Genomic DNA, 25,823 nt, shown 5'->3' with positions numbered 1-25,823 from the left:
CATGCATCATAAGCAATGATATCCGTTGATGAAAAATGGAAATACTCCGTAGGCGGGATTCCGAGGCTCATGATATCTTGACGGATTCGTGCGGCACGGTCTATGCTATCTGATCTCGCTTGTGCATCTCCCTGAATTCCCCGTGAGTTATCGCTTGGCAACTGGTGACACAGATAACCAAGTAATAGTAATATGCAACATTACAGTACACAAATCGCTGCTTCTGATATGAATGTTGAAACGATAGTATGCAGTTGGCTGCGGTGATCATGGAGCTGACCACCTGCAGCGCTGACTCCAAAGCAGTGCAGACGTGCACGTGGCCTGAGAGCTGGTCGAGATGAATGGTGTCGGTGAGGGTATCCATCTTGACTCCACAGAAGCAACTTCGCACCGCGACGGTGGCCGGGATGTGGATGTGGGGGAGCACAGCTCGTGACCTTGGCCGTCAACAGTCATGGTGGCCTGTTGCTTCGCCATCGATGCGTGAGAGCACTATTGGCAACATTATAGTGAAGCAGATCTCGCTTGCGCTTCACTGTGTTATTGTCGAAGGTTTCGAGGAAGGGATACTCCTGGCCTTGGTTCACCGAAAGTTTGGGTGATGTTCGTGTAGTCACGAGTGCCTGAATGCTACTAGCGTAATGGTAGAAGCTGTCAGCAATTGTAACGTGATCTGAGGTGTATGCGAGCTTACTTATACAAGCTTGGACGGTCACGGCGTCGGCCTCGGTGCGATTGCAAGGTAGCAATTTCGGAGAGGTTACTCTACGAAATGATAGGCTCGATCGAGACAACAGAAAATGTGCGCCCGGCCCAGTGCGTATGAGTACCAGATTTCCGGATAGGTTATCAATCGCGTTGGGCATAGTACGCGAGCGGAAGCTGCACGGATTGTGGGGATCCGCGTTCATAGCGTACGCATCTCGGACTGACAGATCCAGGTCTGGCTTGTCTCATCACACAGCCTGGTTCCTGATCTGAATGACTTTAGAGAGGCAGAATCAACGAGCATCACCAATGGTGTCCATGCTGTCCCTGGTATCGTCGGCGGTTGTGCTTGCTATAGACAGGCTTGCACTCTACGAACATTGGAGCAAGTCCTTGAAATTCCTGTCCTTTCTGGGTCCGAGGCTGTGTAGGCGTGACAGGCTTCGACATAAGCTGCGACTCTTTCTGCGATAGCAGAAGAGCACGGTAGAGCTTTCTAAAAGCCGCTGACCGTTGCTGTTCTCATCGTCGATAAATCAGCGACGAGCTCTTCCGAGAACTCAATAGGGATGGCGATACCTCCAGGGTCCTTGTTGAGGAGGATATTCAGACCAATGATCGCGATCAGACTCTGCTCACGAGCGTCTCCAATGTCGCTATAGTAATACTCTTCCATAACCTCTGCTTGCACGAACTCGTAGACTTTTACCATAGACATGATATCCGGAAATAATGTTGAGACAGCCGCAAAGAAATGAAGCACTTTTGACTTTTTGTCTTCTTCCTTTAAGCCATTCGAAGATCGTCTCGAACTCTGCCTTTAGGTGTCTGCGTTGTACATCCCACATAGCGAACATAGACGATGTCGTCGCGAGAGATAGAGGAGAGGGCCGTGCGCCATGCACGGAATTGTTGAAGGAGGATTCCATTGACCTCTAGGTATTCGATGACATCTTCGAGCTCGTAGGCATGGAATTTGAAAGATCTGAGGTAGAATATGACCGATCGTGTTTCGCGGCATTTTCCTACTAGGTGAGGCCAACTAAATGTTGAACATCATCTCGAGTCAGTAATCAGTAATCTGCATAGCGAGCTGCGGCTTATAGATGGTGTCTACAAGAGCATGCCAAAGTACCGAGTCTGCCTCCACGCGGAATATCAAGGTGACGCTCATATCAACACTGAGGGGCACGCCAGTACTGTACAAAGAGCGATGACCAGAGAGACGTTAGGTGGTATATTGACGTCGGTTCACGAATTTGTGGAACGTCTGTAAGCATCCAATCTCGCGTCTCGGGAGTACGCCAGTTCTTAACCTTGTTGCTTGTGCGGCCACGTTGATCTTCCGCGCGGAGTCTACGTTGGACCGTGGACGTGCATGTTTCAAGTCGCCTACGTAGCGTGAAGGCACGTGACTCCGATCTGGCGTGTGCTGTAGTACATGAGGGACGCCCGTGGCTTAGGGCCTGTTCGCCAACTCTGTGACCAGGTCATATTCCAAGTCATAAGACCTGGTCATATTCTGTACTACTAATAGCGTTCGCTAAACCTGGTTATATTCTACGGAATATAACTTAGTTATAGTATTAGCCCCTATAAGCGCACGGTTAAGGCGTTAAAGGTCAATCTAGGCTCTATTTTAATACGTTTTCGTAAAAAGTTAATATTTTTTACTTTATAATTACTATAACTTAGTTAACTATATTATAACGCGAAATCTTATAAATTTCTTAAGAAATCTAAACGTAATTATTATAATAATTAATAAGTATAATATATCTAAGGTTACTAAGTATATTAACTAGTTAGCTAATAAGATAAAGGTACTTATTAAGATATATAAGTAAGCTAAACTTAATAGCTTATAAGCTAATAATAGCTTTAAGCTAGTAGGTATATAGTATATAATAGAAGCTTTTAAGACTTAAAGCTAGCCTATAACTAAGATTAAGGTTATTAAGAAAATAGTAATAATAAAAGCTAACTAGTTATAAGTTAACTAGCTAGTTAAGCAGAGTAGTCTTAGAATTAACTTAACTATAAATACTATTACTAATAAGAATATATAATAAGAATAAGTATTAAACTAGTATTCTAAGTATTAATAATAGCGTAATAAGCTATTCTCTTATAAAGATAATTATAACTTCCTCTTTTTTAAAATAATAGTAATTAATTAGTATACGTAAGACGTAAATAATAATAACTCTATCTCTACTATTATTATATAGTAAACTTAAATAAAGAATAAGGTAATATTATTAGATTATAATTTTAAAGATTTACTAATTAGTAAACCTTTAGATAGTAATATTAATTCTTAGTTAATATAGATATAGTCTTTATAGGTTATCGAATCGTAAAGTAAATTAAACTAATAAAGAGCTAGTATATTACCGTTTATAACCTCGTTAATATAGCTTTTTTTAGTTTATATTTCTAGTTTTATCGTTTTTAAGTCTTTAAAATATAAGACTAGTAGTATAGAGAGTATTATAGCTAACTTAGTAAAGAAATAGAGAAAGGCTTAATAAGTAAAGAAGTCGGAGATATCGTTACAAGCGAAGGTAATTATACGATTATAAGAAGATATAGTTTCGTAGTAATAGAACTTATCTTTACGCGTTATTTATACTACTAAGTTATTTAAGTATAAGTATAATATTAAGATAATACTATAGCTAAAGAATAAAGTAAGAAAAGAATAGTTAGAGGGAGAGGTACTATATTACTAATATAATATACTATAAAAACTTTAGTAGAGAAAGAGATTATAAGTAGCTAGTTTTTATCTTTACTTATCTAATTAAGAAGGTATAGGAATAATAATATAAATTCTTCTAAGTCTAATTATAGTATATATATTCTATATAATAATAGTATATTATATATTATCCTTTATTTATTCTACTTAATTCTTAACGCTAGTACTTAAGTATATGGTTATTTTATATAGCCTTCGCTATTTAATTATATTTAGTAGCTATTCTTTAGTAACTAGTAGCCTTTAAATTTAACTTTTTCGCGACTAGTAACGATAAAGAGGCTATATCTCTTAAAATATTCTTTATTATCGTCTTTACTTAATTCTTATTATCCTTGTATTTTTTCCTTAATAAAATAAAGTTATAAAGATTTATTAGAGCTAGTACTAAGTTCCTTTACGTTTAAAACATAAACTTAGGTATAGATTTAAGTATCTTAAACTTACGCTTTAGTATACTAAAAGTTCTCTTAACAGCGTTACGTATTTAGGAATACCTTAAGTTAAATAGTTTCTTTATATCTATAGAATATTAGTTAGCTAGTTTTTATTTCCTTAAATAATAATAAGTCTTTATATATAATATAAGAAGGTAATTAGTATTAATATACTTAGTACTAATAAGATAATACTTTTTAGGTACTAGCCGCTAATAACCTTACTTAAGTATATTTTTTATAACGAAGATATTATAAGTAAACTTCTTTTAGCTAATATAAATAAAAATAAAAGTAAGACTAAATAAGTATACTATAAAGACGTTTTATATAATCTATTCTTTTCTATTTCGCTATAGGGCTTAGTTACTAGTAGTAATATATACTAGAATATACGTACTATTAATTACGCTAATCGCGTTAACTAAATACTATATTTTCTTATTATTACGAATTTCTAGTAGCGTTTTAACCCCTAGATTAAGGTTACTTTATAATTTAATAATAAAGAATAACTAAAGCTAATAAGATCTCGTTAAATACTTTACTAATAGTTACCTTTAATTAATTAAAGAGATTTACTATATTTTAATACCTAGTACCTATTTAATAAATATAAAGAAATATTACTAGCTTTTCGTTTATAGTAATCCGTTATCTTAAACCTTTACTTAGTAAAGTATTATATCTTATCTATTTAATAAGGATATTAAAGATATATAGTATTAGACTCGCTAAGGCTAGTAATTAGAGTATTACTAAGGATATATATTAAATACTAGCTAGTCCATAGATAACGACTTAAAGCTTAAAGGAAGGTAAGATTAAGTCGTAGAAAGAGAGAGAGAAAACTCTATACTTTACTAAGCCTATAGTATACCGGAGGTAGGGCCGAGGTAGGGCAAAGGTAGGGGGAAAGTAGGGTTAGGCATGACAAGCACTCATCAGCGGCTGTTCATCTCTTTCCCATTCCTACATGCTGGCTATCGCGACAGCAATGCTGTGTCGTTTCTATCGTAATGATGATTTGGGTATCATTGATATCATTCCCCATCGTGCTTTTCTCTAATTTCGTAAACATGAGACGCCAAGTTATGCTGCATGCAGTGCTTCGCATCGCTAATAGTCTGAACCATCCTCCCCAGGTATGATGACCTGCGAAATCTTGAGTATCAACCGAGTCAACTGAGTGGCAAGCAGGAGTTGCTGCTTCTTGCCAATCAGGGGATCAATGACAAAATGCTCTCGCATATCATTGCTGCCTGTCTGCATGCAATCTATGCCAAGCCTCGAGTTCTTCTCGTTGTTCTGTCTTGACTTGACATCTGCCAAAGCCTCAATCGGGCTGAGACCCGAATTCTCAGCAAGGGCCATTGGAACAGCGTCAAGGGCATCAGCGAATGCTCTCATAGCATATTGCTCCAGACCCATGTTCTTTGCAGCTGCATCCTCGACTGCAAGCGAGCAGGCGATTTCTGCAGCACCACCACCATATACGACGCGGTTGTCTCGGACCAGGTTCCGTACAACGCACAAGGCGTCGTGTAGTGACCTCTTCGCCTCATCAATGATCATCTTGTTGCTGCCTCTTACGAAGACAGTCACAGCTCTTGTGTTGGCACAATCTTCGATCACAAGCATCTTTTCTCTGGTTGTCCCGAAGCTCATCTCGCGCACGATACCAGCTTTGCCAAGCTTTTCAGCACTGAGGTCTTCAAATCGAGGTACAATTCTACCGTTGGTCGCAATGGCAATAAGCTCAATCTCAGGGCCACCTACCCATCTCACAGCTGGGAGCTTGTTCTGAAGTAGAAGATGATTAGCTTCGTCATCGAAGCCCCACTGACATATAGCAATGTTAGCCCCAGTATCCTTGATTTGCTGAATCATTTCCTCGAACTTCGTTCTTTCGTATTGCTGAAGTCTCTTGAATTCTTCCACAGATGTGATATCCAGTTTGTGTTTCGTCTTCGGCTTCGGAGGCTCGAATGCGCATGTCAATATAGCGAGCTTCGCATCTCTCACTTCGTCCGGCATCTGAGGATGTGAAAAGTCCTTGTCGATGATGACGCCCTTGACAAGCAACGAGTCTTCCAGAGAACCCCCAGCTTTCCCATCAACCTTGATGAGCTCAAAATCTACGTCTTTCCGCTCGAGATCTGCCACTGACATGACAGCATCGACGGCAATTTGTGCGAACTGGTCATGTGCCTTGCTAACAATTTTGCTACCCAGACTGGTCTTCGCGACCTTGAGTAGGTTCGATGTGTTGTCTCTTGTGAAAGGGATCTCGTCACTGATCTTATCTAGATGAGCCACAGCAACCTCACATGCCTGATCGTAGCCATCTGCAATCCGAATAGGGTGGATGCCCTTGTCAATGAGATCTGCCGCCTGTTCAAGTAGTGATGCTGCCAGCACCACAACACCAGTTGTGCCGTCACCAATCTCATCGTCCTGAGACTTCGATAGTTCAACCAGCAGTTTGGCAACGTGGTTCGAAATTTCCATCTGACCAAGAATCGTGGCACCATCGTTCGTTATCGTGATATCGCCGTCCGGAGAAATGAGGATTTTGTCGAGGCCACGAGGCCCTAACGACGTCTTGACAATACTGGCGACGGTCCGAGCAGCAACAATGTGCTGTTTTACTGCTTCTATACCCGCGGTTCTCTTCTTCTTGCCTTGGTCTCTGACCACTATAAAAGGTCTTCCCTGCTCATCCTTCATCACCTGGGCATTCGACATATCCAGTTGCATTGCCATGTTCGTGGAAGTCTGCGCCCTCGTGCGGTGTGACTGAGTCTGCTTGGGTTACAGAGATTGCGAGGATATAGGGGCGGCCTTTGGCAATGAGCGCAACAGGTAGGATCAACCTCGAAGCCGTGACTTTATGTTTACAATCAATGTGCCTGTTTCTGAAATTTCTAGACGCACCTGCCTCAATTGCAGATACGAAATGGTTTTTGGCCTGGCTGCCTCATTTTGCCCGCAGATCGAGAGTTTGTTTTGTTTGCTTAAAGGCAATCGCGCTTGTCAGGAGTCCACCAGCCTCTTCTCCGCGATGCGAGGAAAGCGCGTTGCTGGTAGCTCTTTCTACGATCACTTTCACTACACATTATCTTGCGCCAACCACACCTCTGCTTGCGCAGGTTTTGCACCATATCGTCTTATTTCGCATTCTTCTCACCAACAAAACAACCCGACATGCCTCTTTGTACGTTTGACCCGCTTCAGGCGCATTACCTTTGCATCAGAATAGCTAACACGGAACAGTAATTCATGCTGAGGATGATGCGAGTGATATAGACATTCCAGCAAACGGAGTGACTGCGCACACTGAGTCAAGAGTGGAAGCCGATGTTGAAGCGAAGGATCAGCTTAAAGACGATCTAATGTCCGACATCGAGGAAAAGAAAGGCGCGAAAGCAGCGAAAGCTGAGAAGAAAAGAGTCTCGCCAACTGCATCCAACGATGACGAGGATGACGATGAGGAAGAGGAAGCGTAAGTCATTGCTCGAGTTCGATATCCCACACATCTAATAAGAGGCTCAGGTACGAGGTGGAAACCATCCGGGACCACGAATGGAGGAGGAAGAAGGGCAAGAACCAACCATGGGTGTTGCTCTACAATGTGAAGTGGAAGAATTACCCAGACACAGACAACACTCTCGAACCAGAGGAAAATCTGCTGTGAGTATTGGCATGCCATGAATTCGTCTTGCGACTCTTGCTGACTCGAACTTAGCGGATCACGAGATATATTAGCCGCCTATCATCACAAGATAGGTGGTGCACCTCAGCCTCCAACTGGAGATGACCCGCAGCTCAAGAAGAAGCAGTCCAAGAAGTCTTTGCGCGACGAAAGCATGGCTTCAGCAACAGAAGACTCGCCGGCACCAAGCGCCAAGCGTCAGAAACGAACCAAAACAGACGAAGCTGCAGCTAGTGACGATGACGACGCAGATATGTTTGGTTCCTGGATGCCACCTGGCAGCAGCTGGGAGAAGACCATCAAGGAGATTCAGACGGTCGAGAGAGACGAAAAGAGCGGCGATCTCTACATCCTCATGATATTCAAGAACGGCAAGAAATCGCGAGTTAAGAACAATCTTGTCCGGTCGAAATGTCCTCAGAGGCTTCTTGACTTCTACGAAGCTCACCTGTCAGTATAAGCCACGTCATGACCCTTGTGCAGAACGATTTTTCTTTTGAAGCAATGGCATGGAGCATGGAGTTAATGGGAAGCATTGACTGACATCTACCTTTCACCGCGACAGGAATTTTTCGGTAGGCAGTTTCGCATAAGTCAGCTCCTTAAGCCACTGCTTACAGTTGGAGGTCTCAAAACGAATCACTCATCATCCGCAGCCGTCTGCCACAACATGACATTCAATTGTCCTCAGACGGGCCAGAGAACCAGCCATCAACAGTATTCACGGAGCTGCTTGATGATGATGGAGAGCGTTACACAGCAAGCAGTTCATGGTTTGTGCGCAATGCAGCACGCTCAACACGTGAGTGGTCGAGCGCCAGCACGAGCAGATTGTATTCATTTCCGATCTAAGCTACATTCTGCAGGTTGATCAGTGCCTCCGTTGGACATTCGAGGCCTGATGATTGCCCATCAGCTAAATGGATGTACAAAGCTCGACACTGCCAATGCATGATGTTGCTTCTGTCCTTCGCATTTGCAACGTCGATATGCGCCCGTTTGAGGCTGAACCTGGAGGGGTCGAATGCTAATCACTTGAATGAAACGGTGCAATGTGCTCCGTACGGGTAAAACTACTGCCAGTCATCTGCTCAAGGCTTCACCATTATGCCTGCACGACCTCGCTCGCAGCCTTCCTCATTCTTTCTAGCACGGTCTCAAACTCATCGTCCTCATCTTGACTGTCAGGCCCGCTCCTGTCCAACACCGAGCCGTTCGCCGCTGCCGGATGCGAAGGTGCCTCCGCAAATATCCATTTACAGCCCAGCTCATCACACCTTCTTAGAGCTGCGAACAGGTTTCTCGCTACCGAGACCGCATCCTGTCCTAGATCAATATTTTCTACTTCGACCTGCCGCCGAGCAAAGCCAGCAACATCGTGCTCGACGCTCAACTTCATCGAATAGCCGCTCTTCCCGTCCGATACAGAATGACAAGTATCGTCACCACCCCAATCTGGATACAGTTTCTGCCACTCATACTGCAGATCTACGAGTGGTGGCCATGAAGTAGACGTCAAAACACCAATCTTCAGATCGTGTATCACTGGCTCGACGCGTGTCCGCTTGATGCTGTCGTTTTCCGGCTTGCGGTGCTTGATGTTTCGAAATGGTGGGATGTTCTCAGGCTCTTGCGCTTTCATCAATTCTCCGATTCTGGCATGCACTGCGTCCAGTCTCGACTGCTTGCTCTGCTGTGGTCCCGATTCGAACAGAAACATTCGTCCCGAAGGTGCATAGTGCTTGTACTTCATCCCCGGCGCCCGAGGCGCATCTTCTCTGTCGTGCTCCAGGTGTAGCTCCGAGTGCTCATCCGCCGGGCTTCTTGTGGTAGGGCTCTCAAACACGTCTACAGAGGCGTTGACTCCAGCATTCAACCTCGCAGCCTTCACCTCTACTACACTCGTCTTCTCCTCCCCATTCCTCTTCCTCTTCACACCCTTCTTCTGCTCCCATCCATTCTCAACATGCTGCCACACGTTATCCCGTTCCCTGCCCCATTTCCGTAACTCAATCTTGCTCAACCCACCAGGCCTAAGGATAAGTGGCGGATCGCAAAGACCATCTATAACCGTACTCTCGACACCAACATCACAACTCCCACCATCAAGGATGAAATTCACTTTGCCCTTCAGATCATCGTAGACATGTTGCGCAGTAGTCGGACTTGGTTTCCCACTACTGTTCGCACTCGGCGCCGCAATGGGCCGATCCGCGCACGCAATCAGGAACCTCGCATACTCGCTCTGGGGTACTCTGAATCCGATGGTTTTCTGTCCTGGATGAACGTTTGCCGCGAACTTGACGCCCTTGCCTTCCTCAGGTACGGGTATTAGGATTGTTAGTGGACCAGGCCAGAACTGCTTTACTAGGTCTCTGTAGACGTCTGGGATTGCAGATTGTTCCTCGGAGCCACCGAGACACCGCTCTAGATGCTCGATACTTGAGACGTGCACGATGAGTGGGTTATCAGCTGGTCGGCCCTTTGCTGCGAAGATGCCGGAGATGCTTTGGGGATTTGTAGCGTCCGCACCGAGACCGTAGACCGTTTCGGTGGGGAAGGCAACGGGTGGTGCGATGCCGGTGGTTAGGGAGGTGATCGCTGATTGAAGGTTGCTGGCGTTCTCCCGGTTGTGCTTGTCTTTGGTGCGTGACGCTGCTATGTAGGACTTGTAGATCGTGCGGAGGTTTGAGTCTGGCGTCGCTGAGTCTATTGGTAGATTTAGGGGCTTGAGATCCAGGATACGGGTGTGGCAGTTTGTGTAGGGCATTTTGGCGGTGTCCATTGATGAGGCGGTTGACGTGCCATTGAATGAGGCTTGAGGCAGCTTGTCTTTCCTCGGTCCCATCTCGGTAGTATGCAGACCGACTCTTGCGTAACTCAATTTGGCTCCTCCGCTCACACTGGGATTGAGCGATGCAATTGTTGCTGGTCGAGCAATGAATGCAGGATGGCTATGTACAAACCAACGGAGCCACATACACAATCTATACCGCTGCAGTTCCGAAAAGGGTGACTTGCGGTTTTCTGAAGACAGCGCGAGTTGGTGTGTTCCTGTCGATACTACGATTCGATGACTCGGAGTAGGTGAATAAAAACTTTTGTAATTGATCAGCTTGGACTGCTCTAACAGTTTTTGTTGAAATGGCTGTCAGCAGGCGATTGTACACAAGGCGCTCAGAGCAAGGAGAAGAGAGAATCAATGATGGTTCGATGTTTCTTATCGCATGGAACAGGTGAAGGATGAAAGGATATTGAAAAGCTGGAACGAGGCATAAATTTCATCCCGCCCAAATTCTGGCGCTGGCAACCTCCAACCCACATGTATAACACTCTTGAGAAACGACCAGATGGCCTTGAAGGTCCCGAATGCATCGCAGACATTGCTAAATAGTGTTTCATATCATTGATAGCAGCAGTGACAACCTCGTTGTCGCTTCTTACCTGGACGATTGCCGATGTTCTGCAGCATATTTTCTTGGCTTCTTGGCGAGTCTTGTCGACTATCACTAATTGAGAAGGTCGTTCGCTTCCCGACCACTTGTATCCATCACCTCGTGCAGTCGTTGCAAAGCTTCTCATCGAGAGATGCAGGCCAAGCATGTAGCTATGGCTTCGCTACCACGTTGCTATCGTGCAGCTTCCCGCTATCGGGCTGCGGACTACTGCGGCTCGCTGAACAATGATATAACCAGGTAGCAGCTACTTCCTGAAGGTAAGCTCACTTCATATCGCGTTCTTCCCCTCAAACAGCATCATGAAGCTTTCAGCCGCGTTACTACTCGCCACTGGTGTCGCCTTCGCTTCAGCCCAGACGAATTTCACCGGTGACATTCTCAAGGGCTACCCTGTCATCGAGTATCTTGACCTCAACGATGTCCCAGCCAACACAATCTCTCGCTACTGGATATCCGCTGCTGAGGCTCAAGGAGGTCTCCCGTACTTCGTGCCGATCCTTGTAGCTCGAGGCTCGGAAGGCTCATTGGAAACCGGCCGACGACTCTCACTCTCAGCCTCTATTCATGGTGATGAGCTCAATGGCATCCCAGTTGTGCAACGGGTGTTCGCTGCTCTCGGTGACGTAGTTTCGTCAGGCAACTTCAACGGCACTATCATCGGAATTCCGACTACGAATCCTAATGGGAACATCCACAACCAGCGCAACTTTTACTCTAGCTCGAGCAACGGGTTCCTGACCAACCTCAATCGCGTTTTCCCCGGTGCTAGTATTGCCGATGGTGGTTCGATAGCAGATTCGTACGCCTACACGATCTGGAACAGTGTCTGGGCGAACTCTTCAAATGCTGATATAGCAGTCGACTTTCACACTTTGTCTACCGGCAGCATCGGTCCACTGTGGGCATATGCGGACTTTCGTCTAGATGGTGTACAGCGTCTGGCAGAGCTCGCTCAACCGGACCATATCAAGATCGACCCTGGTGAGCCAGGCTCCATCGAGACGACCTGGGTTGACTTTGGGGTACCTGCCATTACACTCGAGATTGGGCCTGCAAAAAATTGGAACCAGACGCTCATCAAGCGCTCGGAGGAATTTATCTGGCGATTACTGGATGATCTCGCCATGTTGCCAGGAAACTATACTGCCCCTCCAGAGACAGTCAGCATTGGCCTCGAGAACACATACAAAGGCACTAACTTTTCTTACGTCTCTGTCAGCCAAAGCGGCTGGGTGCAGATGGATGTTGTACCTTTACAGGATGTTGAAGAGGTAAGCGGGAAGCACAATGGGCAAGTACTTCTGACTAACACGTAGTAGGGACAATCGGTTGGCACGCTATTTAACTCTTGGGGAGATGTGATCGAGAACTTGACAGCTCCTGTCGCAGGACGAGTTCACACTGTGAGGGTCGATGCCGCAGCTGAGCAGGGTGCAGGTGTGTTGGACTTGCTTTACAACGCCACTTCTACATAGGTTTGTGCTCAGGTCGTCATTGCCACGTGTCTGCGAGACATTTTTGTACACTGAACGTGCTGTTTGACTCTGTGCTGTGCAAGAAAGATAGGAAGGTCAGAAAATGGATTGATGGCTACGATTTCTCATAGTTGTTACAGCTACACGCATACCGCTAATATTTCTCATAGCAACGCACGTTTCCTTATGTTTTGAGCATAGCTAATCCTGACAGGCAGGATAGATGGTTGAGGCTGGTATTCCACGACTCACAAACTTTCAGCTATTTTGTTAGGCATGTCTTCAGGCGTCCATGCCGCTAGTGGCGCTGTTAAGGCGCTCTTGCCTTGATGCCTAATTTGCGGTACAGTGGGGACTTCATGTTTCCAATCTTGCTCGCCTCAACACCTTTTTCGATCCTTCCTACCTCGACTACCGAACATCAACCCTGGAACAATGGCAGTAGCAAGCAATGAAGTGGAGGCGAGCTTTACTGTCCCTAGCAGCGGCGAAATCAATGAGGTTCAGCGGCCACAATCACACTGACGTTGGTAGCACTTGACGCAGTCGTCGGTGCCCTCGACCACATGCGGCGCAGAGCATTTCAGCATTAGGAAGCTCTCCTATCGCGTGGGCATGGAACCAGCTTCTAAAGGTGTGTCTTAAAGTGGTGGTATGCACATACTGACTGAGCTGTTTTTTCGTCCTCGGTCTTTGCAACATGTGGTTCGTTCTACCGGCAAGTAACAACATCCACTTCAACCAAGAGTACCACTAACACTCTGTGCGATGCACATTCTTTTCGAGCGTAAGTTTCTCAAATTTCGCCGCCTTGTCAATACTCAGCTCACGCATCGTGGCTGACTTTTTTGATTTTCCTACAATCCTTACCTCAAGTTGCCGACGACAGGAATTGGTTATCAGATTTTAAGGGGGAAGAAGAACCGAGCGACATGACCAGTACAATCGAAAACACTCACTTCGGCTTCGTTGCCCTACAACGAAGTTATTGGCATGCAGCATCGATATGCCTGCTGAGCACCTACCCATGGCTGGCTCCTAGCATTGACGAAGCACCAGAGTCACCAACGAATCATTCTGGATGGCGCAGACTCCCACAAGAACTCCGAGAGCTGATATTGGAGCACGCATTCTCCATCTCCAACAAGGAAGCAAGGCGCTACATTACACTCTCGCAGCTTAAACATCCTGTCAAGACTTCGCTCCTGGGCAACGCCCACTCACCAGGCGGTTATCTCCCGGCCGGTGCAGTAGTGCTTAAATTTCCATTCGAACTCATCCAGCTGTTCGTTTCGAAGCAATTCCTTCGCGACGCCCTACCGCATTTTGCCAAATCAACAACGCTCTTGCTAAACAGCTGCTCCATCGACGACGTAGTCGGATGGCTCCCCTACCCAAGCAGGAACCTCTCCCAATACATCCTACGGAAGTTGCTATCGGCCGCAACCAATCTCAACATTTGGCCCAGACTCGACGGCATTATCACGGAGTACGGACGACAACTTCTGTTTCCGTTCAAGAACCTCCGCCAAGTTGCAATAGGCCTACCTGAGCCAACGCCAACCTGGGTTCACCGCCCTACCTCCCCGTCCAACCGTGGCGGTGATCTTATCCCCGAAGAAAAGGTGACCGAGTGGTCCACCAGGGTCCAAATGACGAAGCGCGATGTCAAGAACCTAGTCGATCATCTTGCGTGGCCCGAAGACCGCGACCGCCGGTTCCAACAATACCTCCAAAACCAGCGCACGTATGCATCCGCGCTCAGTCTGGCTGGGGCGTTGGCGTTGTCTGGGCATCAAGCAAGAGTCTCACTTTATGCTACATTTCGCTGTGAGCAAAGCGATGGGGCTGATGATGATGGTGAGCGTTGGAGTCGACCGTATGGGATGGAAGGGGAGTACTTCGTTGTACTACGTCTTCGATTCGATATGTGTGGTGACGGTAAGCTTCGAAGCGCTACGGCACACCCTGACTACAGACGACGTGCTGCTATTCAGACATGAACAGATCCCGCAACCGGACTATCTGTGGCTCGAGTCTAGGTACTGAAGCATGTTGTGTTCAGAGACGGCGTGTTCGAACAACAAATAGATTTTCACACGGTATGATGACCTTCGTGATGGCTATGGATATTGACTGCTTGATAGCTGCCTCGAACGTCCGTGAGAGAAACAGACTTGGGTGTCGGGAAGATGGCGGAGGAAGGGTACCAGAATATGACACTTGCTCTTGGTCTAGGAGGGACCATTTCTGTCCATATGCTGCAAAACGTGTGCTGGACAGCTGTATCCAACACGAGTGAAAAAATACTTCCTACGCCTCTCCGCCCGGTTTCCAATAATATCTGTCACCCAGCTTGCCCCGATCCACTCAATATTCAGTACCGTACTCACACCGAAAATCGTTGCTCGTTCCACTCCATCTCACTAACATAACAGCCCTGAAATCGACGATCAACCCATCATCTACACTACAGTAACCCGAGGTATTGCTTCTGCGCCATCCATGCCACATCCATGCCACATGCACTGTAACTGACATTCCTGCATGAAAGACCAAGTCAACACCAGATCAATTACCCAAGCAGAACGACTCGCATCGGCGCAACTACGGTTTCGGCCGACTGACTCATCTGCAGTGGTCTCGTCACCGTCGCCACCTCCACAATCCACCGAAGCAGGCAAACATTGATCCAATCAAGATTAGGGTCCGCTCGTGCTCCGCGACAAGCATCGCATCGCCCTCGATGTATAAGTGGTACCATACTGGTCATCAGCGAGCATATGGAGGATCACGGCCCAGCTTGGCACTCCAGAGCAGGAGCAGTGAAGCAGCACGCATAACCTAACCGTGAGCCCTAGAGCACTTGCCAACCAATCACCATCATCGTGGAAGGTACAATCCAGCTAGCTAACAGCGTGTTTATAGTGAGAAACCGCATGACCGCCGCAAGGAAGGTACACCAACCGTGCTTTCCCAAGATTTTCCAAGAGTAGACACAATCTAGCAAGATAGGGATAGACGAAGATAGAAAGGATACAAGGACCATAAATGCAAGATCTACTCACGGTAAGACGGAAAAGAGTAGTCATGGTCGTGGCCTTTGTGAGAAAGGAAAGCCTTGAGACAAGGGTACGTCCGAAGGTATGATAAGGAAGCCACGATCTGATGAACACCACAAGTAGGCATGCCACTGAGTAGGGGGCACGACTGCAACAGGATCAGGTCGTGGCAGCGAGTAGAAGGGTCGTCTTCCTCTGCATGCGTGCATGTCACACTGTACTGGAAGGAACGACAGTAGTAATAAGTCCTCTGCTATCGCCGTGCATCAAGCTCATTATGAATAATTCATTGCCATTTCGGCCGCATTCGGTCCAATACTACTCTCGAATTGTGCGCCTTATCCAGACTTGTGCGCTCAATTACCTTTCAGTCCGTAACCTCAGTTCATGACGTTTTCTGCCGTAGCATGATAGACTGCGCTGTTGTGCTGCTGGTCTCGAGCCCTGAAGTTGTCAAGCCACGTGTTCCGGAAAACTAGCCTCGATTTAGGCCGCAAACCGCGACCGGTCCAGCAACGTGCTTGCATAAAATGGGGCTATTCTCCGGGATCAATCCTTGTCGTTCGGCATAAATCACTGTAAATCAGCCTAACCACAAAGACTTCGATATCTGCGACGATGTGAAATGTGTCACAAGTCACAAGTTCAATGAAACATGACTGGACGGATGAAGACGCGCAACGCTCTCACGAAGTCCAGCGATTCGACCAGGGTGACCATGGGAGAACCGTGGGGCCTTCTATATCAGATGAGCAGACATGCCGTGCCAGTAGCATCAAGCACGATTTGCGTCTTCTTGAAAAATGCGGCTCTGGAATTCGTGTTCGAGTGGGAAACGAAGTCCCAGCTTAGCTATTGTTTGCTAAATCTCCAAACGAGGTCTTCCTCGCGGTCGAGCGATGCACGTGGTGACAATTGCCAATCATGCTTCCAGATGTGGTCCGGGAAACTCCTACTCCAAGAGCGCCAGACACATGAACGCTGCGTGAAATCCGTTGAGCAATGAAAGACATGTCCTGATGATCATGCATTCCAGCTGTATGCCAAAGTTTGTACCTAGATTTTCAGAACAAAAGCTGTGCTAGATATGAGCAAGTGCTCTGATAAGGTGGATTTGTGCACTTACCTTTGTAATCGTCTATAACATCAGGCATTTCGATTTCTTGTGCTTGACGGGCGGCTCAAGGGCGGCCACAATTGCCTCGTCAAACACATCCTTGAGTTTGTACTGGGTCAGCGCACTGCACTCGACGTATTTGACTGCTCCAAGCTCTTTAGCCATCCTTTCACCGTCCTCTTTACGCACAGGCGACATCTTCTGCCGAGATAGCTTTTCTCTAACTTGCGGGTCGTCCCTCAAATCTGTCTGTGTTCCAACGATCAGGCATGGGACGCCGGGGCAATGGTGGTGCACCTCTGGGAACCACTTCTCGCGGACGTTCTCGAAGGATGCAGGGGATGTGACAGAGAAGCAGACGAGGAAGACATCTGTTTGTGGGTAGGAGAGAGGTCGTAGTCGATCGTAATCTTCTTGTCCGGCAGTATCGAACAGTCCCAAGGTATATGGCTCATCTCCGATCCTATGTGACGCGCGCATTAGCACCCTGCTACCACGGGAAAGCGCAATGCCTATTCGCCAGGGCAGTTGGACTCACATAACAGTGACGGCGTAGTTATCGAAGACTGTAGGCACATATTCGGAAGGAAATTTGTTGGTCGTGTAGGAAATGAGCAGACATGTTTTACCGACGGCACCGTCACCGACCACAACACACCTGTTGCCATGCCCGTTAGCATATTACTCTGTCTCGGACCGTTCGATAGCGGTCAGAGGGACGATCTGCGTACTTTATCGTTGCGACAACCATATTGCCTTTGTGCAGTTGTTGGGCAGGACGATCTGAATTGTGGGGTTCACGGGCTGCCTGCGAGATGTCAGTATTGCTTTTTCTGCAGAGGTATCATGAGCGGGTCTTACCCGAGACGGATCTAGTCTTGGGTATCGATCGACGCTTCTCACACTCGTGCTTACTTCGAACAGCGGTCGTAGAGACTGGTCTGGTAACCCAGATGCCCTACCTCGGCAAGTGTCGATCGCGTCAGTGTGCAATGTTCGGCACTGTGTTGTAGAAGGCTGAACGACTGTGGCTAGTAAGGAGTAACCCAAGGCAAGGGCGGGCGATGTGAGCGGTCAGAAGGACGGCGATTGTGTCGTTGGGCGCACTCCAGTGGTCAATTTTGTTGGAAATAACACAACTTGAAGATTCGGTGACAGGATGAAAGGTTAGAGAGTCTTTTGAGAACAAGAGGCGCGCAGAAAGTCGAGGAAAAGATTAACTGATGTGAAACGAGGAGCGAGGTTACTGATGGCCGGGGACCACCATCTAAGGACAAGCGCGACCGCCGCGGAAGCACACCAGTGTCGTGTAGGAAGGTGCGCCCCCAAAGGTAGGCCGAAACCCTCTTCAAGTTAGCTTATCGGGCTGATTTCTGAACTCTCAGGCATCAAGCACGAGTCTAAAGAAGATAGTGGATACGCACCAGAAGCTTCGCACAGCGCATTACTACTGTACGACATGTGCTGTGTGCTAACTTCTTTCTGTCAACACACGCCTTCACATCCAGACACCAGTGCTGTCTAGCTAGAACAGTCAACGATCAGCATCAACCTGCGATCTACATGCGTCCGTGATCCCGTTAAGGGGTGGACAAACTCTAGCATATCCCCCTCTCAGCATTGTGTTCTAGGTGCCCCAAGAACAGTTTCATATGGCTTCTGCTGTGTATGCGATGGGTCATAGCTTCCAGGCCCCGTAGGCACGACATTGACCACCACATGCATCAGTCGAGAAGGACGGCCATCAATGCTGGAAAGTGCACGTTCCAGGATACCACCTTCTTCGAACCCGCCGTGTTCCAAGTCCGTAGGACATATGCCGACAGGGTAATTCCATCAGTGTTTAACATTTGAAGGCTACTCGACAGATGCCAGAAGCTCATGATATGAGACTACCTATGCTAACGCGACCGCCGTGTTCCATAGCCTCCTCCTCTTCGATCCACCTAACATTAATTGCTATTGCCATAGCTCAGCCTCAGGTGCTCAGCCTATATACATCCGTCCCAAGGTGATGACCGGTATCCCGCCAACATAGTCTTTGGCAAAATGCCCCCATACCAAGACAGTCGGCAGTTCTTGCTGCAAATGAAATGCCAAAATGGCCTCGCAGGATTATTATGCATTTAAAAACGCGAAGATTGTCCAACATTGCGTCCCACATCCCAAAAACATAACAGCACATCCAGGACAATGACCAGAAAAAGCGTCGCCATCTATTTCGCACCAATCTCCTCTTCTGCCCATCCTGCCAAACCGCCTCTTGCATCACTCGTCAAGCCGAGGCCGCTGAAGCCTGACGTGCCGTAGCCCGTGCCAAAGGCTGAACCAAAGCCACCTCCTAGGCTGGCTTGGGGACCATGACCACCAAACGCTCGAGTGATATTAGAGCTTTGACCGTTCGTTGCTTGGCTGCTGAAAATATCTTGCCCGAAGGCCGGAAGGGAAACAGCACGGGAGTGTGCACCTCGACTGGCACCAAGACCAGTATTAGTAGGTGCAAGCAGGCCGCCGACAGTTGTGGAAGCACCATTGTTAGCCATCGACCCACTGCCAAAGCCACTGCTGATACTGCTTTGCCTTGGTATGTGCGACGCTGAACGTACATGGTCGTATCCACTGTGACCATTCGGCAAATCGCCGTAAAGAGCAGCTTGCTGACTAGCTAAAGCTTGATTTTGCTGCTGCTGGAGTGTTGCAAACGACATATCATCCTCGTGCGTGTCTTGCATTGTTTGTGTTTGTTGCTGCGACACCTGGGACAAGAACATCGTCAAAGGGTTGCTACCGCCTTGGTTGAGTACTGCAGAAGGCGTTGGGCCCTGGCTATTGTGCTGCTGTCTTGGTTGGTTGATACCGTTCGCTCGAGGTCCAGTCGGCAGCATTGATCTTGTTGGACTAGAATCAGCTTGCGACAGCTGTGTATCCATGCCGTTCATGGGCGGTGGTGATGTGCCGTCAATTCCACCAAGACGAGGTTGCTGACCATTGCCATTGTTGAGGTTCTGTCTTGGTGGGTTGCCGCACCTGTCTTTGCCAAAATTGATTTTGAATCTCTTGTACTCCTCTCGCCCTCTCACTGCTTCGATAGCCTTGATGGCGTTTGCGATATTTGTGAAATTGACAAAGGCGCAGCTCTTTTCTCGTAGAGTGTTGACCAGTTCAATCTCACCGTACTCGGAGAAGTCTTGTCGCAAACGTTCTTCTGTCCAGCTCTCATCGAGATTTCCAATATACACATTTCTCGAAGCCCCGCCACTAACAGCAAGAGCGATAGCCGGAGGCAGTGCACCAGAGTGCTTTCCCCAGCCAATTTTCAAACGCCTGTTGTGGATCATGAGACCTTGTAAGTTGCTCAAAGCATAGAACGATGCAGCTGAGGTAGGGTCGATGAACGTTACGAAGCAGATGTGCTTGTCGGATATGTATCGGATATGGTGAAGTAGACCGCCTCGTACTACATTGCAAATCTCCTCAATTGTGGTTTCAGGGTGTATGTTCCCAAGGTACACGGTCCTGTTGCCAAGATTGTTGACGCCTCCGGCTGTGGTCGCAACTGCAGCTGCTGCAACAGACTGCTGTGCGAGGGCGTTAGATATCAAATCACGATCAGCACCATTGAGGACATGTGCATATCCAGGTGCAATGCCTAGGAACTGAGCAGCGTTCTGCTGTTGTGTTTTGGAGACATAAGCACAACGATCCTTACCATAGAAGACTCTCCGAGGAGGCTGCCACTTCGGGTCTTGAGGCAACTGAGCAACGGCCTTGATCGCATTGCCAATGGACAGGAAGTGCACAAAAGCAATGGCCTTCTCTGGTACCATTTTGACGGTGTCGATCTGACCAAATTTGCCAAGGTCCATGCGGAGCTGTTCTTCTGTGATGTCTTCTGGAAGGTTTCCGAGATAGACATTTCGAGATGCTCCGGACTGCTGAGTAGCCAAGGCAACAGAAGTTGGTACCTGTGATGGCTTCCCCCATCCGACCTTAATGTCATGACCCTTTATATTGAGCTTTTTGAGAATGGCATCCGAATGGAAGTGAGTCGCGGAGCTACTGTCAAGAAAAGAAATGAAAGCACAGTTCTTGTCTGGTAGCAGCCTCACTGATTCAATCTGGCCACTTCGAACATGATTGAGAATTTCGTCGGCAGATGTATCGGCTGGGATGTTTCCAAGGTAGACGGTCCTACTGGTGGATGCTACCCAACCATTGTTCATGGGCATCATCGGCTGATACTGGCCGTATGTCGCACCTCCCATGTTATTGTATGCGCTCGGAGATTGCGGTGTGAAGCTCTCAGCGGAGAGCATGTTTTGAAACAGGGTAGGTGACATAGGGTTGGCATTGCTCTGTGTAGGGCTTCCCATGTGGACTTGGCGGTTCTGTTGGTATTGCTGATACTGCTGAGTCTGCTGATGGAGTGGATTTGTGGCCTGTGGGAACCTACTCATGCTTGGGAATTGAGGTGATCCAAATGTGCCAGGTGAGCCAGGTTGAAATGGACTCCCTAAAAGCAGACCTGAAGGCAGAAGTGGTGTGTAATTCATATCAAATGCTGTGCCAGGGGTCTCTCCGGTAGGGCTAAAGTTGCTATGCTGGGCTTTGGGATTCGTGTCGATGGACGAGATGGTATTCTTCCTCCCGCCATTGAAACCTTGGTAAGGTACATGGTTCGACGCGTATGCTCCATGCGAGAAACCTGTATTATCTTGACCATACTTTCCACCAAACCTGTCCCCAAATCCGTTCTGTTGATTCTGCATTGAGAGCATATGGGGAGGAGTCAGGACTTCAGAGTCCTCGAGTATCGATCCTAGAGTCGCCGTTGTCGCAGAGATTCGTCCGGACCAGTGATGGCCAGACACTAGCTTCTATTGGGCCCGAGGGAATGATTGGACTCGTTGATATAAAATGTCTATGTCTTCTCCCACTTTAAGCAATTCAGGCTCGATTCATCTAATGAGATTTGCGTAAGATACAGGATAAAAAAGGTCGCAAGCAGCTTCGGCGGCAGTCTAGATTCGGGCGATATCAAGGTTCTGGAAAGTAGTTGTCGGAGAATGCTCAATAAGATTGGACTGTCTGTAACGAACGTAGGCGATGAAATATGCAATGGTTGGAAGAAATGTAACGATGGATGTAACGAAGGGCAGCCGTTGCAGAGCAAGGCAAGGCAAGGCAAGTCAACAAGAAAAGAAACGAAGTGATGACAACGAGGGTGTTGATGAAAGAATCAATAGAAGAGCCGGCCGACGACGTGGTAAATACGAAGGAAGGAGTGATCGCAGTCTTGGAGCTAGCCTGGCCCAAAGACCGGGGTGGGAGAATGGTTCGTTTAGGGGCCAACATCGAGTAACTGCCACTATCCGCAATGCATCCACTCACGCTCTTGTGCATGGCTCGAAGTAAAACTTTCTTCGGACACTGCAAGGAATAGTCATGATCTCAGTATCTATAATGACAGATCTGCTGAGCAGTGAGCATGAGCCATACGGCAGAGTCGACATATCAAGAGTAGGTACTTAAGCCTTCGAAACCGAATCAAAAAGCTCGAGGCGCTGCACGACAGTTGAACCTCACTTCCGTATGTGGATGCGCAGGTTAATTAGATTGCTTGTGTCCACTAGCGACTACGCCGACGCGAGGATTAGGCACTCTGATTGGCATCCTTTGAGTTAGTTTCAGGCACCACGAAGAGATTCTGTGCCTGGAAAGTCATGGCGTTCGTGCCTGACAGCCTCGTAGTTATCGGAATTGTTATCAAGAATTTGGTGAGGCTGCAAGTGGCATGTGCAGTGTGGGCATGCAAGTCTGTTTACCAAACTCGAGTTTCGTGATATTTCTTATAGAACACTCCTTAGCAGGGCCGACCGCCAGATAAGAAGCCCCGTTGAGAAGCTCGTCTGGCTCGACATCGCATACCGGCCTCCTCACTCTGCTGTCGCGTCGCACTAGAGTGCAGTTTATTGCTCAACTTCACATGAGTCACGCTGCACGCAGAGATATAAAGTCGAGTTACAGCCTGAGCATTTTTGCAGCGTAACACACATCTACAATCATGGCTGAGCCATATTATGTTGACGAAGACGTCGGCAAGGACGATGACTCCGCTGTTGGCACGCCCACTGCACCTTACAAGACCCTCATACATGCTATGAAATGTCACCCACCCCAGTCTTCGAAATATATGACACGCAAAGCCGGTCCAGATGGTCCAGGCGAGTACAAGGCAGCCAGCGACTCTGCCATGAAGAAGGCAAACAAACTTTACCAGCAGCACCTGCGGAAACAAGAGAAGAATGCAGAGGCCGAAGTAAAAGCGCGAGAAGAGGAAATGCGTAGGTTAAAGATTCTCGAAGACGCGAAGTCAGTGATCGTGGAGGAGGACAAGACGCTACCAGACGCAAAGAGGATACGGTTGGATGACACAGAGGACATCACGTTGGGTTCAGCAGATAAGCCAGGAACAAGAGTCAAGGTTCTAGGCAGAGTACACAGATTCCGCTCGCAGAAGGACGTTATCTTCATTACACTCAAGGACGGCTACGGCCAGATGCAGGTCGTCTTCGCTGGCGACCTGATCAAAACATACGCAGCCCTCACCCTCACCCTGGAGACCTCTCTCGTGATTAAGGGCCAGATGCGCGAACTCCCACCTACAGCTAAAGCCCCCCTCAACCGCGAACTCCACGCCGACTTCTTCCGCGTTATCGGCGCAGCAGCAGGCGACAAGGAAGCCATAACCAACAAAGTCCAAGCAGGCGGAGACCCTCAAACCCTACTAGATCAACGCCACCTCGTCCTCCGAGGCGACGTCCTCTCCAGCGTAATGAAGGTCCGCGCCGCCGTGCTCCGCGCCTTCCGCCAAGCCTACGTCGAAACACGCTGCATGGAAGTCGCACCTCCATCCATGGTCCAAACTCAAGTCGAAGGCGGAGCCACCCTCTTCGGCTTCAAGTACTACGACGAGGAAGCATACCTCACCCAGTCCTCCCAACTCTATCTCGAGACCTGCCTAGCCTCGATGGGCGACGTCTTCTGCATCTGCCCGTCCTTCCGCGCCGAAAAGTCCCTCACCCGCCGCCATCTATCAGAATACATGCACATCGAAGCAGAGCTAGATTTCATCGAATTTGAAGATCTCCTGGCACATATCGAGAAAGTCATCTGCCGCGTCATCGAATTAGTCCTACAAGACCCACTCATGGCAGGCTACATTAAAGAGCTCAACCCAGACTTCAAGCCCCCATCCACACCATTCAAGCGCATGAAGTACGCCGATGCGATCGACTGGCTCGTCGAACACAAGATTGACTTCGACGACGAGGATGTACCAGAAGACCATCCCGAACGCAAACGACCACACAGATTCGGAGATGATATCGCCGAGGCTGCAGAGCGACAAATGACTGATATTATGAACGTGCCGATATTTCTTACGCATTTCCCGCTGGAGCTGAAGGCATTCTATATGCCCAAGGACCCAGCCGACGCACGTGTCGCCCAGGCGGTGGATCTGCTGATGCCAGGTGTGGGAGAAATCGTAGGAGGCAGCATGAGGATCTGGGACTACGAGGAACTCATCGCTGCCTACAAAAGAGTCGGCATTGATCCAACGCCCTATTACTGGTACACTGACCAGAGAAAGTGAGTTTCGCCGTCCTTAGCTTCACATGAATTATGCTAATTCGCATCACAGATACGGCACATCTCCTCACGGCGGCTACGGTCTAGGTCTGGAGCGTTTCCTGGCATGGCTCTGCGGCCGCTTCACAGTAAGAGAATGCGTGCTATACCCTAGGTTTACCAACAGATGCACGCCCTAGAATAGATAAATGCCTGCAATCGGAAAAGACCCGAACGAAATAGATGCCTTAGTGTGTCGTGTCGTTCAAGATAACGAATCTATCATCGCTGAACGCGAACCCATCGGACAAGCTGCGCGGCAGAACAAGGCTCTGCTATCCAAGTATGCTCGTCTCACGCGTGGTGATGACCGTAGAATTGTCTCTGAATCTGGAGATGAACCCCAACAGCATGCGTGGGATAAGTGTATGGAGATCAAAATCTCGTTTATGATACCATGAATAGACGTAGATGGAGCCGCATTCTTGTTACATGAACAGCTCAGCGACACCAATACCATAGAGATAGACGTTTGATGTCCTTGTTGCAAAGCGATGAAAGTTGCCTATAAACCTTTGCTCTTTGGCGCATTATATGCATGTGCTGTAGCGTCTGCCACTGGCGACAAGATGGTCCCGTCGTGCGATATCCGTCATCTGATGTAGTGGCCTGGTATACGGCTCCTTTCGAATTTGGACTCACCTTGTACATGACAACGTGCTTATCGCCACCTGGTATAGTCTCGAGCATCATTCGCCAATGTGCTGGTTTGAGGGCCTAGATATTGGCAGTAATGCACTGGAAATAGTTTGGCTACTCTCCTAGGGCGCTGGTGAGTCTGCGATACTGGCCCAGCAGGAGATGTGCCATGAAGGCATAGCTTGAGGACTTGGGTCGACTACACTGCAGACCGAGCAGCATAGCACTCTCGGTGGCATGGTGGTTGGGCGCCGCGCGGTACTCCTTACCTGAGAATGGCAATGGGCATGGAGATACACATGGTCGTGTCAAAGGCCTGTTTTGAAGGTTACCAAGGGGGAGGTTTGGGCCCCAGGTGGGCAGCTTTGATATTTAGAAGCTCGATTTCGAGTAGTGAGGCCATCTTGGGAGCATTGTGTCTGGGTAACGCTGATATGAGGCAGTAGAGACCGCGGAGGTTCAGATGAGAGCTCTGCCTGGATGGTACAGGTCCATGGCAGTCTGATTCACTCCGAGTGGCTGCTGTCAGTCTTTGAGTCTGAGACAGCGTTCACCGGTATCAGCTGGTGCGGCACCTCAGATCTCGGCTCGGGAGTTCTGGGTCGCAGTCAATCGCTAAGGTATGGTGCTTTCCTGCTTTGTCAATGATAGGTACGAGGTGAACGGCAGGTTCGTTACGTTCTCTAGACTAAGGATCGGGAAAGTGATAAAGGGGAAGATCGATGGCATGTGCAGAATCTACTCGACATTCAT

The 25,823-nt window shown here is 48.0% G+C and overlaps 9 protein-coding genes across 9 annotated transcripts; 4 read left to right on the top strand and 5 right to left on the bottom strand.

Annotated features, from left to right (window-relative positions):
* Nucleotides 1-1,207: 1,207 nt before the first annotated feature.
* On the bottom strand, nucleotides 1,208-1,429 carry PMZ80_000900 (uncharacterized protein; the record flags this gene model as incomplete). The annotated part of the gene is made up of 1 exon (XM_064869350.1): nucleotides 1,208-1,429. The coding sequence occupies one exon, from the start codon at nucleotides 1,427-1,429 to the stop codon at nucleotides 1,208-1,210; it is 222 nt and encodes a 73-aa protein (XP_064734847.1).
* A 3,602-nt stretch (nucleotides 1,430-5,031) lies between these two features.
* On the bottom strand, nucleotides 5,032-6,678 carry CCT5 (T-complex protein 1 subunit epsilon; the record flags this gene model as incomplete). Its single annotated transcript, XM_064869349.1, has 1 exon — nucleotides 5,032-6,678. The coding sequence occupies one exon, from the start codon at nucleotides 6,676-6,678 to the stop codon at nucleotides 5,032-5,034; it is 1,647 nt and encodes a 548-aa protein (XP_064734846.1).
* Nucleotides 6,679-7,119: 441 nt separating this feature from the next.
* PMZ80_000898 (uncharacterized protein) lies at nucleotides 7,120-8,087 on the top strand (the record flags this gene model as incomplete). The annotated part of the gene is made up of 4 exons (XM_064869348.1): nucleotides 7,120-7,129; nucleotides 7,189-7,417; nucleotides 7,468-7,605; nucleotides 7,661-8,087. 4 exons carry the CDS (start codon nucleotides 7,120-7,122, stop codon nucleotides 8,085-8,087), a joined length of 804 nt encoding a protein of 267 aa, XP_064734845.1.
* A 645-nt stretch (nucleotides 8,088-8,732) lies between these two features.
* Nucleotides 8,733-10,475, bottom strand: PMZ80_000897 (uncharacterized protein; the record flags this gene model as incomplete). The annotated part of the gene is made up of 1 exon (XM_064869347.1): nucleotides 8,733-10,475. The coding sequence occupies one exon, from the start codon at nucleotides 10,473-10,475 to the stop codon at nucleotides 8,733-8,735; it is 1,743 nt and encodes a 580-aa protein (XP_064734844.1).
* Nucleotides 10,476-11,384: 909 nt separating this feature from the next.
* On the top strand, nucleotides 11,385-12,560 carry PMZ80_000896 (uncharacterized protein; the record flags this gene model as incomplete). The annotated part of the gene is made up of 2 exons (XM_064869346.1): nucleotides 11,385-12,356; nucleotides 12,405-12,560. The coding sequence occupies 2 exons, from the start codon at nucleotides 11,385-11,387 to the stop codon at nucleotides 12,558-12,560; spliced, it is 1,128 nt and encodes a 375-aa protein (XP_064734843.1).
* A 932-nt stretch (nucleotides 12,561-13,492) lies between these two features.
* PMZ80_000895 (uncharacterized protein) lies at nucleotides 13,493-14,563 on the top strand (the record flags this gene model as incomplete). The annotated part of the gene is made up of 1 exon (XM_064869345.1): nucleotides 13,493-14,563. The coding sequence occupies one exon, from the start codon at nucleotides 13,493-13,495 to the stop codon at nucleotides 14,561-14,563; it is 1,071 nt and encodes a 356-aa protein (XP_064734842.1).
* A 2,197-nt stretch (nucleotides 14,564-16,760) lies between these two features.
* On the bottom strand, nucleotides 16,761-17,490 carry cdc42 (GTPase Cdc42; the record flags this gene model as incomplete). The annotated part of the gene is made up of 3 exons (XM_064869344.1): nucleotides 16,761-17,202; nucleotides 17,278-17,397; nucleotides 17,471-17,490. 3 exons carry the CDS (start codon nucleotides 17,488-17,490, stop codon nucleotides 16,761-16,763), a joined length of 582 nt encoding a protein of 193 aa, XP_064734841.1.
* A 1,465-nt stretch (nucleotides 17,491-18,955) lies between these two features.
* On the bottom strand, nucleotides 18,956-21,508 carry PMZ80_000893 (uncharacterized protein; the record flags this gene model as incomplete). The annotated part of the gene is made up of 1 exon (XM_064869343.1): nucleotides 18,956-21,508. The coding sequence occupies one exon, from the start codon at nucleotides 21,506-21,508 to the stop codon at nucleotides 18,956-18,958; it is 2,553 nt and encodes an 850-aa protein (XP_064734840.1).
* A 1,295-nt stretch (nucleotides 21,509-22,803) lies between these two features.
* DED81 (asparagine--tRNA ligase) lies at nucleotides 22,804-24,571 on the top strand (the record flags this gene model as incomplete). The annotated part of the gene is made up of 2 exons (XM_064869342.1): nucleotides 22,804-24,392; nucleotides 24,445-24,571. 2 exons carry the CDS (start codon nucleotides 22,804-22,806, stop codon nucleotides 24,569-24,571), a joined length of 1,716 nt encoding a protein of 571 aa, XP_064734839.1.
* Between the last annotated feature and the right edge of the window lie 1,252 nt (nucleotides 24,572-25,823).

This window comes from Knufia obscura (genome assembly GCF_036327395.1).
Source record: "Knufia obscura strain CCFEE 5817 isolate CBS 148926 chromosome Unknown scaffold_1, whole genome shotgun sequence".
NCBI classification, from domain to species: Eukaryota; Fungi; Ascomycota; class Eurotiomycetes; order Chaetothyriales; family Trichomeriaceae; genus Knufia; species Knufia obscura.
Note: the sequence above shows the minus strand (reverse complement) of the source record. Positions and strands in the feature narration are given on the sequence as shown.